The 19,251-nt window shown below is 36.3% G+C and overlaps 1 protein-coding gene across 7 annotated transcripts in view; it reads right to left on the reverse strand.

The window, feature by feature from the left end:
* Window positions 1–9,433: 9,433 nt before the first annotated feature.
* The window catches only part of slc8a1b (solute carrier family 8 member 1b), a 90,460-nt gene continuing 80,642 nt past the window's right edge, over window positions 9,434–19,251 (reverse strand). For all 7 annotated transcript variants that reach the window (XM_026285592.1, XM_026285593.1, XM_026285594.1 and 4 more), the window contains exon 7: window positions 9,434–13,997. In XM_026285592.1, coding sequence (XP_026141377.1) covers window positions 13,621–13,997 — 377 coding nt within the window. In that variant the 3' untranslated portion in view covers window positions 9,434–13,620. The remainder of the gene's footprint in view (window positions 13,998–19,251) is intronic.

Consider the following 19,251-nt stretch of genomic DNA (forward strand, 5'->3'; position numbering starts at 1 on the left):
TAGAATAGTGACAGAGCAGAATAGTGTTATAGAATAATTAGAGCAGAATAGTGCTTTACCTATAGAATAGTGACAGAGCAGAATAGTGTTATAGAATAATTAGAGCAGAATAGTGCTTTACCTATAGAATAGTGACAGAGCAGAATAGTGTTATAGAATAATTAGAGCAGAATAGTGCTTTACCTATAGAATAGTGACAGAGCAGAATAGTGTTATAGAATAATTAGAGCAGAATAGTGCTTTACCTAGAGAATAGTGACAGAGCAGAATAGTGTTATAGAATAATTAGAGCAGAATAGTGCTTTACCTATAGAATAGTGACAGAGCAGAATAGTGTTATAGAATAATTAGAGCAGAATAGTGCTTTACCTATAGAATAGTGACAGAGCAGAATAGTGTTATAGAATAATTAGAGCAGAATAGTGCTTTACCTAGAGAATAGTGACAGAGCAGAATAGTGTTATAGAATAATTAGAGCAGAATAGTGCTTTACCTATAGAATAGTGACAGAGCAGAATAGTGTTATAGAATAATTAGAGCAGAATAGTGCTTTACCTATAGAATAGTGACAGAGCAGAATAGTGTTATAGAATAATTAGAGCAGAATAGTGCTTTACCTAGAGAATAGTGACAGAGCAGAATAGTGTTATAGAATAATTAGAGCAGAATAGTGCTTTACCTATAGAATAGTGACAGAGCAGAATAGTGTTATAGAATAATTAGAGCAGAATAGTGCTTTACCTATAGAATAGTGACAAAGCAGAATAGTGTTCTACTGTATATTGTGAACAGTGACAGAGCACAATAGTGAAGAATAGTGACAGAACAGAATAGTGAAAAAGCTGTAACAGTAAAAGAGCAGAGCAGTGTAGCATATGAATTGAAACAGTGTATAATAGTTCTACATGTAGAAAATGGTCAGAGCACACTGGTGTTCTATACCCAGAATAGTGACAGAGCAAAGCCACATTCTGTCCTTAAAGAGGATCTCCGTGTTATTGAGTAAAGCGTTCTTCCCTATTCCTCTCCGAGCTCATTTTATAACACAGTTTGCTTATTCCATCTATATATTTTAATGTTGGCTTCACTTTATTGAGGTGCAGTATTAAATGTATCCATGTAGAAAGAGAACATTGATACACTTCTTGGAAAGCGGCAACCAGTATAATTAGCTAATAATTAGCTGCTTCCAATGGACTAAAGTGCTCCATTGTTTAAAATGGCAGGCCATGGTTTGATATGCAGCCTTGCAATGGCCAGTTTTCATTCCTGTTATGGTCTGTTAAACAACAGAGGGTTTGAGACAAGGGGCATCCTAAATGAATAGCGAGTGGCTACTGTTAATCTTGTGGTAATGAAATTTAGCACTTCAGCTTTAGGGCTAATTACTGAAAAATAAACATGTCTCCAATCATGTCTTACTCATGTGGGTTTTCTTAATCATTTTATTCATTGAATAATGAGAGAGGGAGAGTTCCTCTATAGTATCTGTATTAGCACAATACATCCTTGAAGTGAAATACACATCTAACTGAATTGTTAATTTTATTTGAAATCAAAGTTTGTTTGTGGTCTTTACTACTGTAAAACGACATAATGGATGATAATAATAAAATTATGTTAATTGAGACAGAATTGCTTAATCAGTTTTAATTCAGATTAGTCAACTAACAAAAGGCATTAGATTGTTAAATGTGATTTATGTATTTAATCATTACTATTGTGTAAGAGTGTTTCCACTTGCCTCGTGTCTTTGAGGCAAGTGGGAGTTTAGTCAAAAAAAACCCACACAAAATAAAAAATATTTAAAATATAATTAGTATATACCATAATGAAGCTTTAGGTAAACAAACCTTTTGTCTCATGGTTATCAAAACTTTCACATTTTCTTTTTTCTTTTTTTATTGAACTCAAATATATACCCTCACCAGTGTTGGGCAAGTTACTCTGAAAATGTAATCAAATTACTGATTACCGATTACTCCTTTTAAAATTAATCACGTTACTTTTCTGATTACTTTATTTCAAAAGTAATTAGTAATTAGTTACATTACTAGTTACATTACTTTTTTTCTCTATGAAAATATTTGCTATTAAAGCATCAACATTTGCAGAACACTTATATTTAACTAAAGCAAGTGGCTGTTGTGTGCATGGTTTGGCAGAATGCAAGCAAAGAGCGCTGCATTTAAAATCTCTAAAAGGCATCTTAGTTCATCGCAATCTCACAAATCTCTGATATAACACAATAAATATATGCATAATTAATATTTCATAATGTCTACAATTCATGTGTTATAATGAGAGGAAACATGAGCATGCAAATTTCAGCACTGCATTGCTCAACGCTGCAAACACGTGTTATAGTCTAAATAGAAGCTCTGCATACACTTGCACCGGCTAATCGTTTAGATTTTATATTAGTTCATGTCGCTTTTGTGCAATAGATGAATAACAATTTATTTGTTTGCGATATTTTATGTTTTGATATTTCTATTTTAGTAGAGTCCCGTTTATTCTCCCGAATCCCGCACACACACGAGTCTCTGCAGTAACGTAAAGAGACCTCGGCTTGTTACTATACTCTAATTACTATTTAAAAAAAATATAACACATTAGATTACTCCATTACTAAAAAAGTAATCAAATTACAGTAATGTGTTACTAAGTAATGCCTTACTGCCCAACACTGACCCTCACTAGACATCTTACACTTGTAAAAGTGTTCAAAGTTTTTGAAAAAGTGTTCAAAGGGCTGTTTTATTTATTTATTTATTTTTGCAGTCATGTCATCTACTCACCTAGGCAAAAAATTGAAACCAGGAATGGGAATGGTGTCTCAAATAAATTGTGTGTAAATTGCTTGATGCTGCTGTGTGGGATTCAAGGAAACAATTATTGGACAAAACAATTCACAAAATAATTATATTTAGAGATAGTGTTGTAGTGTCATAAAAAGCTGCTGCATTTTCAAACAGCTTCAGACACACTCAGAGCTGAGATATCCCCTGGAATGAAATAAAACCTGTTGTTATTTGCATATGTGGATAAGGACACTTGGTTTCTATTACTTCCATTTGCAATTTAAAAATTCCTTTGAGGTGCCTCCACAGACTGCATAAAAGCGTCTCAATAACAAGCTGAATAATTGCCCAGAAAGAGAACAACCTCATCGAATACCTCTTAAAACATAATGAACACTGTTTGAGAATATAACAACACAGTGTAACATAAAAACAAGGCCAGAATGTTTTAAGCTATTCAGGATGAGCCTTTCATATGACTCTATGTGTCATCTTTGCTGCTAACATTTATTTGGTTAAACACAAGTCACCGTGGCAGGCCCTCTAACATCGTGTGATACATTCACACACACTCTAAAGGGCAGGGACCACTGCTCTGCCATTTATTTGACATTTAAAACTCTTCACATGGTCCAAGATGGTCCTATCTGAATGATATCTGTTTAGAAATGCACACATTCACGCACAACACACAATACTGAATGGCTTGTGTTATTAATGAACATCATTTCTGCGAATTCATTAAAATCATAGTTAAAAAGCAATTTAAAGCAGCAAAATACTAGTAAATGAGAGAGATAGAGAGAGAAAAGAGAATGACTATAATAAAATGATGTGTCTGGACGCCAGCAGATGCTCTCTCATAAAAAGCATTTGGATCTGAAAACAACTGATTAAGTCTGATTCTGACATAAATGCTTCACATCAAATCATTTTAAACTTTAATGAAAAGCATTTAGACATACTGGTGTTTATGATTATTTTGAATATTCTGCCTCTCAAATGGCAGCATTTGACCAAAGACTGGAGTAATGACTTCCTGTTTGTTGCTGCCATGTGTATTGACAATTTTTTATATTAAAAATCTATTTTATAGACCATCATTTACGTTTCTATAATGTGTGAATATATCCTTTATCATATTCTACAACAAAAACAATCAGAGCGCCTTGTTATCACCAGTTTTATTTTGATTTTCTGAGTCCGCTACTTAGCTTATAGCCCGTAGCATTGCCAGCGTGGTTGCCGCTAATCCCACTTGCATTGCTAATACTCTATTCACACACATTACCATTGCTTTATCCACTGTTACTTGCTTTAATGGCGGATGTATGTCTACCTTTGAGTGCAAGTGAGGACACGTTAGAGCTGCATTCGGTGCATCCACAGCGGAGGACACAAGCCAGTGTCATGTTCTCAATGTTTCTGTGCAGAAACCTGCGATCCTGAAGGCTGAAGAGAGCCTTAACAACACGACGCTGTGGCAGACGGAGACACTGAAGAGGGACTTCAGGAGCCTGATCGAGACGTTCACGGACCACTGCCCACGTTTTGACGAGGACACTGTTGCTTTAAATTAATGTTTGTTGTCACGGTGTAAAGAACAGAAACTGCTCTTTGTAAATAAGTGGAATCTTTTCTGGGAGCGTCCTAGGCTTTTTCGCGCTGACGGCCTTCACCCCAGCAGAGTCGGAGCACAACTCCTGTCGATCAACATCTCCAGGACACTTCGCTCCATATGACTAGCAGGCCAATTCTCAAATAACTACTACGATGACTTTTGTTCTACCTCCTTAAATGATAAAAGTACTTGCACTGTCCAATCTATGAAGACTGTATCTGTTCCCCGAATAATGAGGAAAAAATATAAATTTAATGTAGGATCTAGAAATAATCTATTCGTGATTAAACCAGAAAAATGTAAAATAAATGAACAAAAGCAGTTATTGTAAATGAAATGATCACAGATAATAGTTTTGACGTACTTTGCTTGACTGAAACCTGGCTAAAACCAAATGATTATTTTGGTCTAAATAAGTCTGCTCCACCAAACTACTGTTATAAACATGAGCCCCGTCAGACTGGTCGTGGAGGAGGTGTTGCAACAATTTATAGTAATATTCTCAAGTTAGCCAGAAAACAGGATACAGGTTTAACTCATTGAAATACTTCTGCTTAATGTTACACTGTCAGATATGCAAAAGAAATCTAATGTATCGCTTGCTCTGGCTACTGTGTACAGACCACCAGGGCCGTATGCAGAATTCCTAAAAGAATTTGCAGATTTGCAGACCGTTTGTTTATTGTTGATAAAGCGCTAATTGTTGGAGATTTTAATATTCACTTTGATAATACAAAAGATGCATTAGGACTTGTTAATGACCTAATAAACTCTATTTGAAGTCAAGCAAAATGTCACCGCGCCCACTATATTTAATTATATTGCATGGAATCGATCTTACTGATATAGATATCATACCTCAAAGTGATGATGTTACAGACTATTTCCTTGTATCGTGATATTAACTAAATGGCTCAGTGTTACCGTCTGGACAGAACTATTGTTCCAGTCACCAAAGACAGATTCACAAATAACCTGCCTGATCTATCTCAACTGTTATTTGAAGCCAAAAATACACACGAACTAGATGAAATGACTGGCAACATGGGCACTATTTTCTCTAATACATTAGAAACTTTTGCCCCCATCAAACTGAAAAAGGTTAAAGAGAAACGTACTGTGCCATGGTATAACAGTAATACCCATTCTCTCAAGAAAGAAACTCGTAGTCTTGAACGCAAATGGAGAAAAACTAACTCGGATGTTTTTAGAATTGCGTGGAAAAACAGAATGTCCAGCTATAGACAGGACCTAAAAACTGCCAGGGCTGAGCATATCCACAAACCAATTGAAAATAACCAAAACAATCCAAGGTTTTTATTTAGCACAGTGTATAGATTAACAAATAACCAGACGCCACCGGAATTAAATATTCCCTCACAGTTTAATTGTAATGACTTTATGAATTTCTTCACTGATAAAATAGATAACATCCGAAATACAATAGTGAATGTAAATTCTACAGCATCTAACACTTCAGTTTCATCCATCCCACCCAAAGATAAACTGCAGTGCTTTACAACTATAGAACAGGAAGAGCTAAATAAATGTATTTGCATCTAAACCAACAAAAAATTTATTAGATCCTGTACCCACTAAATTACTGAAAGAGTTGGACAAAATGCTGGACTTCTGGTAGTACCTACAATAGTAAAGTCCACTAAAGGAGGTAGAGCTTTTTTGCATTTGGCCCCCAAACTCTGGAATAGCCTTCCTGATAATGTTCGGGGTTCAGTCACACTCTCTCTGTTTAAATCTAGATTAAAAACACATCTCTTTCACCAAGCATTCAAATAATGCATCTCTTAACTTGTGACTGCAGTTGTCTGATCTGATCAAATGCACATTATTCTTTATTAGCTTGGGTTAAACTAATTAATTTTTACACAAGCTCCAGTCTGGATCCAGAACACCTGAGAAGAGATGATGTTGACCCCTCAGAGCACCTCAGATGATCCTAACCCTGAAACAACATACTAACATACATACAGCATCATATACTAATTGCTGTTAATAGTGTTCATCGTCTAGTTGACTACGTCTTGTTTTAATTTTTCTGAAAATTTCTGTCATACGCACATAAACTGAGTCACAACTGATAAGCTACTACTAAATATTGTAGGAACTCAATTTTCTGTAAAGTTGCTTTGCAATGATTTGTATCGTAAAAAGTGCTATACAAATAAACATGAATTGAAATGAATTGAGCCTAAATGACTTAAAAACATAAACATTCTGTAGGTTTTTGATACATATGAGGCATACGAGCAGAAACACAGCTGACACTTGTGTGTTCTGGATGATGGATGAATCTATGTGGATATTATGAAGTTGTACAGTCTTTAATCTGCCCTCCTGTCACATTCTACACTGCAGTGGGCTTCCCAGGCTTTTCACATGAGGCCAGACGCACTATGCGTTTCAAATGAGGGTGCTTTTCAATCACAAATAAACAATGAATATTTAAAGCATTCTGACTCCCAGTTGCAAATGCCTGTGCTACCCTTTTTAAGGGATAGTCCACCCCAAAACAAACATTCTCAATATCTATCTATCTATCTATCTATCTATCTATCTATCTATCTATCTATCTATCTATCTATCTATCTATCTATCTATCTATCTATCTATCTATCTATCTATCTATCTATCTATCTATCTATCTATCTATCTATCTATCTATATTGCCAAAGGCCAACTCTCATGCATGACATAAAACATTTTGTGAAGCATGATGCAAGTTTGTTGTGCAACTTGTAGGAGAAGTGAGAGGGCCTTTTCCATACTTGTGGTTTCTGCACTTTGACTTTTTTTTAACCTGTTTCATATGGGCGTTACAACTGCAAGTCTGGACAGAACATTTGATTAATCAATGGAACATAACAACATAGTGTTTTAAAAATGCAAGTTAAGGTTTTACAAAGCTTTATTTGCAGATTTAGTACATTTACTTTGCACTTTAAAATAACGTATACATTTCTGTCCAGTAGTCCCTGTGAATTACAATTTAATTATGGTGCTTCTAAGTAATAAAAAAAACACTGCAAACATTTTAAGAAATACACATAGGCCTACTAATCTCCATACCAATAAAGAGTGCAACACTTTACATTTTACATAAACTATGTGATATCTAATTAAATTATCTTCACTACAAGTTTTGACATATTTCTATTTCAGAGCATCTGAATTCCTAAACGTGAATTATGGAATACACTTAGCAAAAAATAGCACTCTGAAGATAAATTAGAGAGTGTGGCTTTAGTATGTGTTCAGACCTGGGGTCTTGCGCACTTCCTGTCGCATGTACACCGAGACAAAACCACAATATAGGCACATAAGTCACTGTTCTTCAGCGTCACTTCTTAATTGAGCTACAGAACACACTGACATTTACGTCAATCATGAACTCATAAATCTCTATATAACAACTGGCAGGAAGTTTATGTTTTGAAACATTAGTATTTTTCTATCTATCTATCTTCAGAAGGTATTGACAAATTAACTGTATTTGTATGGATTATCGTCATATTTACTTTGTGTGGTTTCTGAAGAGTGTGGATACCAAACATTTATATTACATTAACTTTACAAAGAGGGATATTTTTCTAAAACCTGAAAAAACTAAAAAGTTCCTTAACATCTGGGATGGCTTTCTGAGTGTACTACCCCTTGACGCCTCGTGGTACCATCACAGAGAGGCTCAAAATCACTTTCCAGAACATTCTCGTTCACCATTCCTGGGTGGTGGAGGGATCATCCCACACCATCCGGAATGCTGAAATCCTGACAATTTTCAAGCGACAGCTGAAAATTCATCTCTTTCGAAGCTACTTGACTTCATCGGAAAAAAAGAAAGAAATGTATTTCTGTGTTTTTTATTCCCTCTCTTTCTAGCTTGTACTTATTTGAACAATGGGTAAAACACAGCATTACCGGGCACTTCTAGTGTCTGTTCGCCGGTTTAAGAAGAATCGCGTTATGTTTACCCCAAATCTAAGTTGCTTTGGATAAAAGCATCTGCAAAATGTCTAAATGTAAATGTTAAAGAAACCACCTTCTATGTAGCTATTCAGTACAATATAAGTTGATATTTTGTCTCATATTGTTCATGCAGAACTGAAGGACGAGTGAGTGTGCCCTCTTATATTTGGTCAGTAAAGCCTTGTTTCCTTCTTGTTTGTAAAGAACTGACAAGTGAAACTTTTGAATTTTATCTGTTCCTGAAGTCCATTTTTAACAGACAAGGTGAGTCCAAGTTCAGTTTCACCAGAACCACCAGAACAGAATTATGGATTGACTCATGGACTGCCCCATGGGTGTCCAACAGTGACGAGGGAAAAGATTTAAGCAGTCTTGAGTGTGCATTGTTACATTAATGAATGTGTGGTTACATTAATTTCCTTGCAGTGAAATTTCTTCGAAGAACGGCCCATTGTCAGTAGCGATGCATGAATCACAACTCAAGTCACAAGCTAATCTGCGTGACTTCATCCCTCAAGCATTACAGCATGGATTTCTATTGAAATGACTACATTTTGCATGCTAAAATCCGCCGAGGAAAATTTGGCCATAAGGTTGTCAACCATAAGTTTGTGAATAAAAAAAATAATTATATAAAATATTGATCACCTTTAGATAGTGTAGTTAATTAATATTTGTTAGTAACTACTAAGTGTTCAGTTGCCCAAAACTTTTAATTCTGTCATTAATTACTCACCCTCATGTTGCTCTAAACCCAAAAGACCTTCATCTTCGGAACACAAATTAAGATATTTTTGTTGGAATCTGACCCCGACCCTTACCTCGACATGAGGGTGAGTAATTACTGCCTGAATTTATATTTTTGGGCAATCTACCCCTTTAAATTATGCAGCGTTGCAGTCAAGTAAAGAAGTTTCCACAAAACCATTAAAGATGACACCTTCTGTCTGCTGGACATCAGTAACGTATGTGTGTGTGTGCTTATTCAGAACCACAATCATAAAAAGAGACACACTGCAGCCACTTGGCTCTAAACAGGATATTCCAAACTTTATTTCCTGTGTAGAGGTGTACTAGGGGAGCAATCACAGTTAGGTGGACGTCCATCTTATTAGATTGAGTGCAACACAAAAATAAATCAAAACAAAAACGAAAAAAAATCTCATATTTACTTATTCCAATTGAAATTAAAACAACCTAACGATCAAAACAAAACTGTGCGAAATAAAGCGAAAATTGCAAGAGAGAAAGAAGTGATAGAGAGAGAGAGAGAGGAGGAAAATAGTCAGCTTTAATAAGCCCATGACAGAGGACTGTGTAAGACATACTATTCCACAAGGCCGCACACTCTTGCATTAACATGACTCTTAGCATTAGCTTACAGCGATCAAACACACACAATGATTTGAGCCCCTCGATCTGTACAAGACAGATAAGATAATAAAACTTACAGCCTTCATTTAGACCAGCTATTACATTACATACAATACATTCAATCCTGCTTTGGCATGAGAGTTTTCTGCCATGTTGTTTACACTGCAAAAAAAATGCATTTTGTCTTGTTTTCCTGAATAAATATTATCTTCTTAACATTACATTTTTACCCTCTTCTTTTTAAGCATAAATCTCATTAAATTGCATAATTTATTTTTCTTGAAACAACAAAAAATAATTATTTTAGATTTCTTACTGGAAAACAAGACAAAATTACTAGTTAAGAACAATATTCTCTGCAGTATAAGTGGTTTTGCAAACCTTTGTACATGCTATAAATTTATACATTATAAATAAGTGATATGTAGACATTTACACACATATACTCACTGTTCAGGAATACCAGGAACACCGTTACACATATACACTGCGATTGTTTACAACATACAGCCTACATCATTTCACTGGACATATTAATGCAAGATGTTAGTGAGGCCTTGGATAAGAGAGAGAGAATGAGAGTGAAATAGAGAGAGGGAAGAGGAGGAAATAATATTATCAAAGATTAGTATTAAACCCCTGAAAGACTAGAGTCCATCTGAGCAGTGAGGAAGAGAGAGGGGATTTAGGAATGTAAGACATACACAAGGCAAACCCTGACGCTTCACACACATTCTCCTAATGTTTTACAGACATTTTCCAGATGGTTCACTGATTTTTGCAAGATAGTTTACAGACTTGGAGCAGATAAATAATGGACTATATGTTCCCTTAATTCTTACAAATATCACAGACTGCTCCAGACCGACCAAACAAACACACACAGACTCGCACACACACATACACACACACACACACACACGCTCACACTGCTCAGCGAAGAAACTAGAACAAAACAAGCTCTATGCAACAATCAATCCAAAAGGCAATATTTGTCATTCTGAAGTCTCAAATAAATACGTTGTATTCTCTCTTTGATAACGGCCGAGCTGTGACTCTGCCTTCATTCTCCTGTACAGTATATACATACACGCCTGAACGCTTCGGTGATGAAATATTTCATATTGTTAAATAATATAACCATTGCAACAACCAAGCAAAGGCCCTTGATATATTGCTTCCTTCGTTTGTACATGTGCTCCTGTACTAAATGACAGATACTGCCTTTTTAATATACATGTGCAAGTAAAAAAAAAAAAAAAAAAAACGAAACAAAACGAAACATTCAAATGAAATTTACGGACAGGAAAATCAAACGAACAAGCAACCAAAACAAAAATCGGAATATCTAAACAGCTTTCAAACTTCTGTCAACTACATTAATGAAGGGGATTCTGCGTACTATATACAGACAGGTTAGCATCCATGCACTGTCAACACGAAGCACATTAACATTCCAAATATGGACATGGCAAACAAGGGGGCGGGGTAAAGGGAGGGGCTAGGTTCCACAGGGGGGCGGTTCCAATGCAGCCACACCCTGATTTACAGACCACAGAGCACAGACGCTCAATTGCTGACCCCTGCTCTGCCAAAGCGAATACATATACAGTATAAACCGTAGAGACCATGTACAGTTTGAACGCCCCGTACGGAGAGGCGCACCTGCGGTCGGGTGGTGTGACGGCTAGCGAGCAGCACGTACAGCAATAGTCTGTGAAAGTCTTCTCGGCAGAACTTGGTATGGCTGTAATTCACATGATTTCACCAACTTCACTCCAACTTCACCTGTTTGTTTGTTGGTTAAATAGATATTAGGCTTCAGGAAAAGTCTTATTGATGTTGGTTTTGTCTTTCTTTGTTTGTAGTGTCTTTCTTGTGGATCTTAGAATTAGCAAGCAACAGCGGACCATCTTCATCAGGGACTGAAGGTCATCATCAAAGGCTTCCTACAGAAATGCCCTGAAGCTGGTACAGTATAGTTTCCCTTAATTCAAAATGTAAAACAAAATAAACAGAACAAGAAAGAAAGAATAAACAGCTTTTTCTTCTCTTTCAAAATCAAGCTTCTGAAACTACAAACCCCAACACAGAATCCCTTTAAAAACACTCTTTCATTACAAGAAAAGGTGTTCAGATGCAGTAAAAGAGCTGTAGGCTGGATCCCTTCAGTACAAACACCTATAACAAACGTCACCAAGGCCTCTTTATCCTTGCAAGGACATTTTTGGTGTGGGTAAAAAAAGGTACGATTGGAAATACAAAACCCACTTCAAGGGCTGTGTGGCACACTGCAGTTCTCCATTAGAAAGATTTTTCCTTTGGCAAATTTGGCGCAAACTACACAGTAGATGAAGTTCAAAACATCTACGTCAGATCTACTGTGCTCAGTCCAGAAACACGATTTTATATATTTACTGCCCCACTAAGACTGAAAATCGACCTTGGGAAAGGAGAGTGAAAAATCCTGGAATTGCATTTTCAAAAACAGAGCTAATTTTTTTTTTTCTTCAGTTAGTTTGTGTTAATCCATGCTAACCTAAAGATGTTAAGAGTCAAATTCAGATTAGTTCTACAATGTCTGCTTTTAAAATCGACCTACGTCTAAAATTGTGACTACTCTATGAGATTTACCTTACAGCTCAGTATGCAGCGAATCTACAAAGTACAAAGAAGCAATCTCAGCAGGGTTGGAGGGAAAGCGTGCCCTCGTAAACTCCACATAGATGAGTGACTGACTGTACCTGAATGAGCAAGTCAATCAAGCAAAAGACTACCTATTATACATGCTTGCAAATTGTGTGTCTGAGAACAAATCGCTGAAAGTATGGCCACTGGTTTTGCGTAATTCTCATAGTGTGTGTCCGTAAATGTATGCTTGGACGGAAAGTAACAGTCGTAATTGTAAACTCTCGATGTGATGTTGGCAAAAGCATGTCGCATGCTGGATTATCTTCACTACGCTGACCTCATACACGGTCCATCAATTGCATAAATTAATAATCAAATCAGTAACAAGCCGCAGTGTGTTTGTATCAGAAAATTGAGCTCTTTTGCTAGCACTTTAGGATCTTTGAGTGTGTCAGATCAAGGCTTTTGAATCAAAGTCTTGCACTAGTGCACCTCTGGTCTCTAAAGCTTCAGCGCTGGGAGATATTAGAACTGGCGTACTGCACTCTCTTTATTATTATTTTCTTTCTGAACTGGAATGAACTGCACCAGTGCAAGAGCGGGATAAAAACTGGCCTTCACAGGAACTACAAGCTGCTCTTGAGAACAACAAAAGCTGTTTAGGACCACTCCGATTACATAATCTGTAAACACAAAGTAGTGTGTCTGAAAAAATCACCCGAGCAAAATGACAGTACCGCTCGGTCCCAGTTAAGACAACAGACCTTTAACACACAGCCTCATTACCTAGAGTTCCATGGCACTATGAAGGGAGCTTACAGATTCCACAGTCCCACGTGGCTTTTATACTGGTTTAGGTTAAAAAAGCACAACTACAGTAGTTAAAGGTAACAATAGTAGCTTTTATAGTCTAGATTTGATGTTTGAACCTTGTGGTCAAACCCCGTCCAATCAGATGCAGTCACACAACAAACAGAGGAAGATGAGGATGAAGGAATGGCATATTGAGAGAACAGAAGAACGGGCCGATGGTCTGCGGAAAACGATTATCCGTGAACCCGGTACCGAGTCCGCCGCTGTTGCCTTCCTCTGCAGTCTTTAGTCTTTGCGAATTTTTCCACAGAATGCATGATGGTGTGTGTCACTGTGTGAAGGTGTGTAGTTCTGTGTGCATGTGCGTGTGTGAGTGAGTGCGTGTACGTGTGTTTAGAAGCCCTTGATGTGGCAGTAAGCCTCCAGAGAGGAGAACAGGATGTAGAGGAGCCAGAGGCTGACGAAAAGCATGGTGGTCAGCCCTTTAGCAGTCCGTGGACCCCCCAGCTCACCACCGATGTCAGGCCGGCGACGGTACATGAGCACCGCCACGCAGATAAAGGCGAAAATGGTGAAGAGGGTGACAGAAAAGGCCAGGTTACCCGGCTCCACCTTGAATTCGTGACCCTTTGAGTTATGGTAGATGGCGGCGATGGACCAGGCCACTCCGATGCCCAAGAAGACATTCACGGCGTTGCTGCCCGTCACGTTTCCGATAGACGCGTCGGCGTACTGATCCTGTATCGCTGCCACTTTACTGGCGAAGGTGTCTGAGAGGAAAATGAGAAAGAGAAAGAAAGAGAGGTATTAGTAGAGTCATTTTTTTTATCATGATAATAAATAATAATACAAATATAATGTAGTATTATAATTGTTAAATAAATGATAAAACAAATAAGAAAGTAATAAGAAAATGTTCCAAAAGTGCAACCTCATAACATAAAGAGCATTAATGAAACAAAAATACATAGATGAGTGACTAAGCGCATACTGAGGAAGTTTATATTGTCTATTGTGACAGGTTTATAGTAACATTATACTTAATAATAAATAATCTAATAAACAAAATATTGCAAAATTTAGAATTTTTATGCTTGTATTTGTTTATTTTGTCATAAATCACAAAAAGCATTAATGTAACAAAAATGCATAAATGCAACATTAAGTGAGTCTTATGTTTAAAACAGGAAATAAAGATGAAAACAAGTAATTGAAAATATAAATTTAACATTCAATAATTAAAATGAGTAATTAAAAGAGTTTTACTTCAAGTAATTTTTGCTTGTCTAAATATGTTTAGATCTTTCTTCAGAAAACGAAACAAAAATAATAGTTGTGGGTTTTTTTTATCGCAGTGCACACGCAAGTATACACGTATGTACACTCAGTACTCATCTTCTCTCTCTTGCTCATCTCTCCTTTTTTGGTGAGGATATAATTTTGTTATAACAGCCTGGTTAACCTCTGATTTGAGTTGAAATCAGAGGGCTGTCTGCTGTTTAAACAGTGTGGTTTCTCTCGATCCGAGACAGCTGCATGCTAACAGGGTGATCTATTGCAGACAGCTGAGAAACCGTGAGGATGCTGATTGTGCATTCTGTCTGGAAAGGCCTCTAAATAATCCTAGATGCACATACACTCCCTTTCTAACTCTTTCTTCCTCTCTGTCTCATTTAATCTTCCTCTCTCTCTTTCGTTATGCTAATATAGTCCATGACACATTGTCCTGCCAAAGTGCACTGGATATGTTCATATTATTCTTTGCAGCCCGTGGTCACAAAGAGCCATTATCCTCATTTAAAGGTCTTGCTATCCTGCGGATAAACACTTCAATATTCACACATTCGTATTTACATATTTGTGTTCCTGCAGTGCATCTCTATTGAAAATATATCCCCAAAAATGTGATCACTAAACATCAAACAAATAAACAAACAACAACAAAAAAGATGATAGAATATATACTATATATACTAGATTTAAAAACATTTTAGATTGCCCAAAAATATTAAACAGCACATGTTCAACAATGATAATAATAAGAACTGTTTCTTAACATCAAATCAGCATTTCTGAAGGATCATGTGACACTTGAGACCTGAGTAAGAATATTTTTACTTGTGAAAAAGCATTTATTTTAAAAACATAATAATATTTCACATTTTTTCTTTAAACCATGTTTTTGATCAAATAAGTACAGCCTCAGTGAGCTGAAGAAACTAAAACTCAAAATGTGTTTAATATGGCATTTTATTATACATAATGTCACCAAGTGCTGTTTAGTTTTTGCTATTTATCAAGAGCTTAAAGAGGTGTTTTAATGTCACCATGAGGCATCTTTCCGCACTCAACAATCAGCGTTCCCACAGAAATGAATCATTTCTGAGTCCAAGGATGTGAACAGCTCAAAACTGTCATCTGGTAATTTACGGTAATTACGGCAGCACTCAACATCTGCCTAAAAGTGAAGGTTAGAGACTCTCCCGGCAAAACTGAAAAGTATCTGAGAACAGAATCAGACATTAAAGTGCTTAAAGGACAAAAATGGACTCAACAACACAGCATTATAAAGTGAAAGCTGGGTTTACTGTTAAGTACTTATTTCTGAAATAACATTTTCCTTCTCGTTATTCATCACTGTCCTGTTATGTTGTTGTAAACAACAGCATGGATGGAGCCGTTTCCATAGCATTACCATGGAAATTCTCAGTTAAGGCTCAGCTAACACCCAGTCTGGTGTAAAGTCCTGCCAAAGAGCCTGGCAGCGTGCGGACGACAACTGCCGTTAATGTGGGTGTCATGGCAATGAAAAGCTTCATCCCAGAAAGACGCTCAGGAGCAGTTAATCATTACGGACTTAAACGGATCAGCGTTCCAGACTGCTATAGACTTTGAAACTGTTATAAACCTCAAACTGCTTACGTTTGCACATGGACGCAAATTTGTATTAGAACAACGACCACACATATAGTTTTTTATTGACAACAAATGCCTCTGCGGCTCAGCCAAACAGCCGATGTATGTCTGCTCTGGGAAATGCAAAGCGCACTAAATAACATTTAATCATTATAATTAAATTTTTATATTACCACACTTTAGTGGCACTGCATTCAGAAGATGCATTCAGTCATTAAACCCATTTCCATTTTAAATTAATCGAGCAAATTATTCATTCAAGATACTATGTGCTGAATCTAAAGGCTTTGTGTTCTGTTTAAAAGCATTGGTGAACGCCATCTCATCACAGTCCTTGTACGTTTTCCTTCGCCTGGTTTCTGGCACCTCACTTGGCTAATTGGAAGTTCAGTTGTTTTCCAAGGACTCAATAAAGGACTTTTCATCTCCCACTAAAGATTGGCACATTTGCTAACTGCTCAATAACGCTCCGTTCAGTATGCAATGTGCAGCATTTGTTATTTTGAATTTGTGCAGAAACAGCAGAAAACCAGTCAATGGATGTGGTTGTAAATCTTTCACTAGAAGTGTTTGCTTCATTTACCTTACTAATGACTTTGATTTTTAACCTGCTACTAGTTAAATGTGTAAGTACCTCATTGTTTTTGGCACCTGAACAAGACTTTGTGACTTTATCAAGACCATCTAAACAAACATAATACTTAAAAAATAAAACATAATTATTTTATTACATTTTTTATTGTTTAATAGAAATGAACACATTGGGCCCTATTTTAACGATCTAAAGACAGTGTAAAGTGCACGGTGCAGGTGCACTCAGGGCGTGTCCAAATCCACTTTTGCAATTTTAACAACGGAAAAACGGTCCGTTTGCCAGGGCGCATTTTTGGAATCGGTTGTCCCTATTCTCTTAATAAAAAATGGGTCTAACATTCAATAAACCAATTAGAGTGTCATCTCCAATTCCCTTTAAGAGCGAGGTGTGCTAGCACCATGGCGGATCATTATTTACATGGCGGAACTTGTTGGCGGAAAAGCTGAGAGCTTCTCAAGTGAAGAAACCGATCTGCGTGCGAGCAGATCATCTACGGGACAAGCAGGAATCCACCAAATCTTCCCGAGGTGAAGAAGGCATGTGATTGCAGTGATTGTGTCCTCGTCTTCTGGCATCAGAAGAACGGCTTTACAATCCCGAAAAAGGTACAATGATATCAGGAGACGGGAGCCGATCATTTCGCTAGATAAGACCATTATTCCTCTGCTGGGATCGTGTAGAGCCTTTTAAAACTGCAATGAGACTGAAATTTGGACCTTCAATCTGTTAGCCACCATTAAAGTCCACTATATAGAGGAAACTCCTGAACTACTCTTTTAAATAGTTTTCAACAATTAATCAAACTTGACTAAAAATTTACGATTTTCTAAGCTTTAGGCCCTTGAACAAACTTTTCTCTAACACTAAGGAAAAGACATCTTCTCATAGATTAAATAGTTTCTTCCTCACACATACACATACACATGCTCTCTTTCACATGATTTTAGCTGATAGGGTAAAATATAAATTATTTTTATCTGATAAGGTACAATGTCTCCAAGGGGCTGCTAGGATAAAAGCCACACTAAAAGCAGCACTTTTCTAAACATCTGTAGTACTCCTATGATATTCACTACATGATTATCTTGGACAAAAAAAATCATGACAATAATATCATCACTATATCTAGAAAAAAATTTGAATAACAATGATAAGTAGATTTGGTGTTTTATCTTTTTTGGCCAACGAATAAAAGAATTAAATGAATAAAAACATTTGCCTTCAATAGCATGCAGTGATGCCTGGAATCACTTTAACAATGAAAATACATTTAAGTGCAAGATGTGCAGTACCATTCTGTCAAAAACATAACATTATAATGAGAACACTATTATAACAGAATGTGTTTTTAAAAAAGCACATTCACGGCATGAATTAAAAATTCTAACTAGCACAGTTAAGTTCACTTTTGCATTTGTATTGTTTTGTGAAGATGTATGTCCTAATATGTTTATAGTCTCAAACAGGATGCGTTTGTGTGTTATTAATTCACTGGGAAAACACTTAAGCAAGCTGCTGTTCATTAACTTCTGCTCATATACATGAAATGGCAATGCCCAACATTATTGGCTATGATTGAATTTAAAGCAAACATATGAATTTTAGATGTTTATTTTTCAAAACATTTCAACACATTAAAAAATGTAGCAGTGCTTTTTTTATATACAGTCATGTGTAATATTAACATGATATCCTATTTGATGTCAGGCCTATTTCCTTTTATAAACCCCACGCTTATTGCCAATACACAATATATATTGCAAAATCCCTATTATAATGATATCAATATTTAATTTCTTAAATATCATTTAAAACACTGGTATATTGCAACACTCCCAACTTCCACAGATTGTTTTGCATAAATGCAGAGAATTAGATTTTGTTACCAGAACAAATTAAACATTTAATATAAAACAGAGTTATAAAATGCTAAAAGTGATTTAAATCAATATTAAAAATGGGACACTGTTTACTAAAGTTCTTCAATACTGGATTTAACTGTGCTACTCAATCAATATTTAATGTATGGACCTTTTTTTTCCCATTGTAATACAATTTAGAGCCAACAAAATTCTTAGTGAAATTTATAATATTGTTTAAAAGATAGCTCACCTAAAAATAAAAATAAATCCATATTTTTATGATTTTTTATTCCATTGTTGTTTTGGACCTTCAATGTATGGAACAAAAAGCATTATTCAAAATAAAAACTTCTTTTGTGTTCCACAGAGTAAAGGAAGTCAAGCAGATTTGGATCGACATGAGGGTGAGTAAATAATGACAATAATAACATTTCCGGGTGCACTATCCCTTTGAGGATGTTTTGAGAAAATACCAATTAAGAAAATGATGTCCTCGTGTGTGCATGTCATTGTCCACGTATGATGGCTTTTACTGGAAAGCGAGACGCAAATACAAGAAAATGATTTTCTGCAGTGAGATGAGAAGAGCAAAAGGGCGAGGAATAGAGGATGAAAAGAAAAGAAATGGGGTGAGTGAGGTAAAGAGGGAGA

This window comes from Carassius auratus, chromosome 17, assembly GCF_003368295.1.
Source record: "Carassius auratus strain Wakin chromosome 17, ASM336829v1, whole genome shotgun sequence".
Lineage (NCBI taxonomy): Eukaryota > Metazoa > Chordata > Actinopteri > Cypriniformes > Cyprinidae > Carassius > Carassius auratus.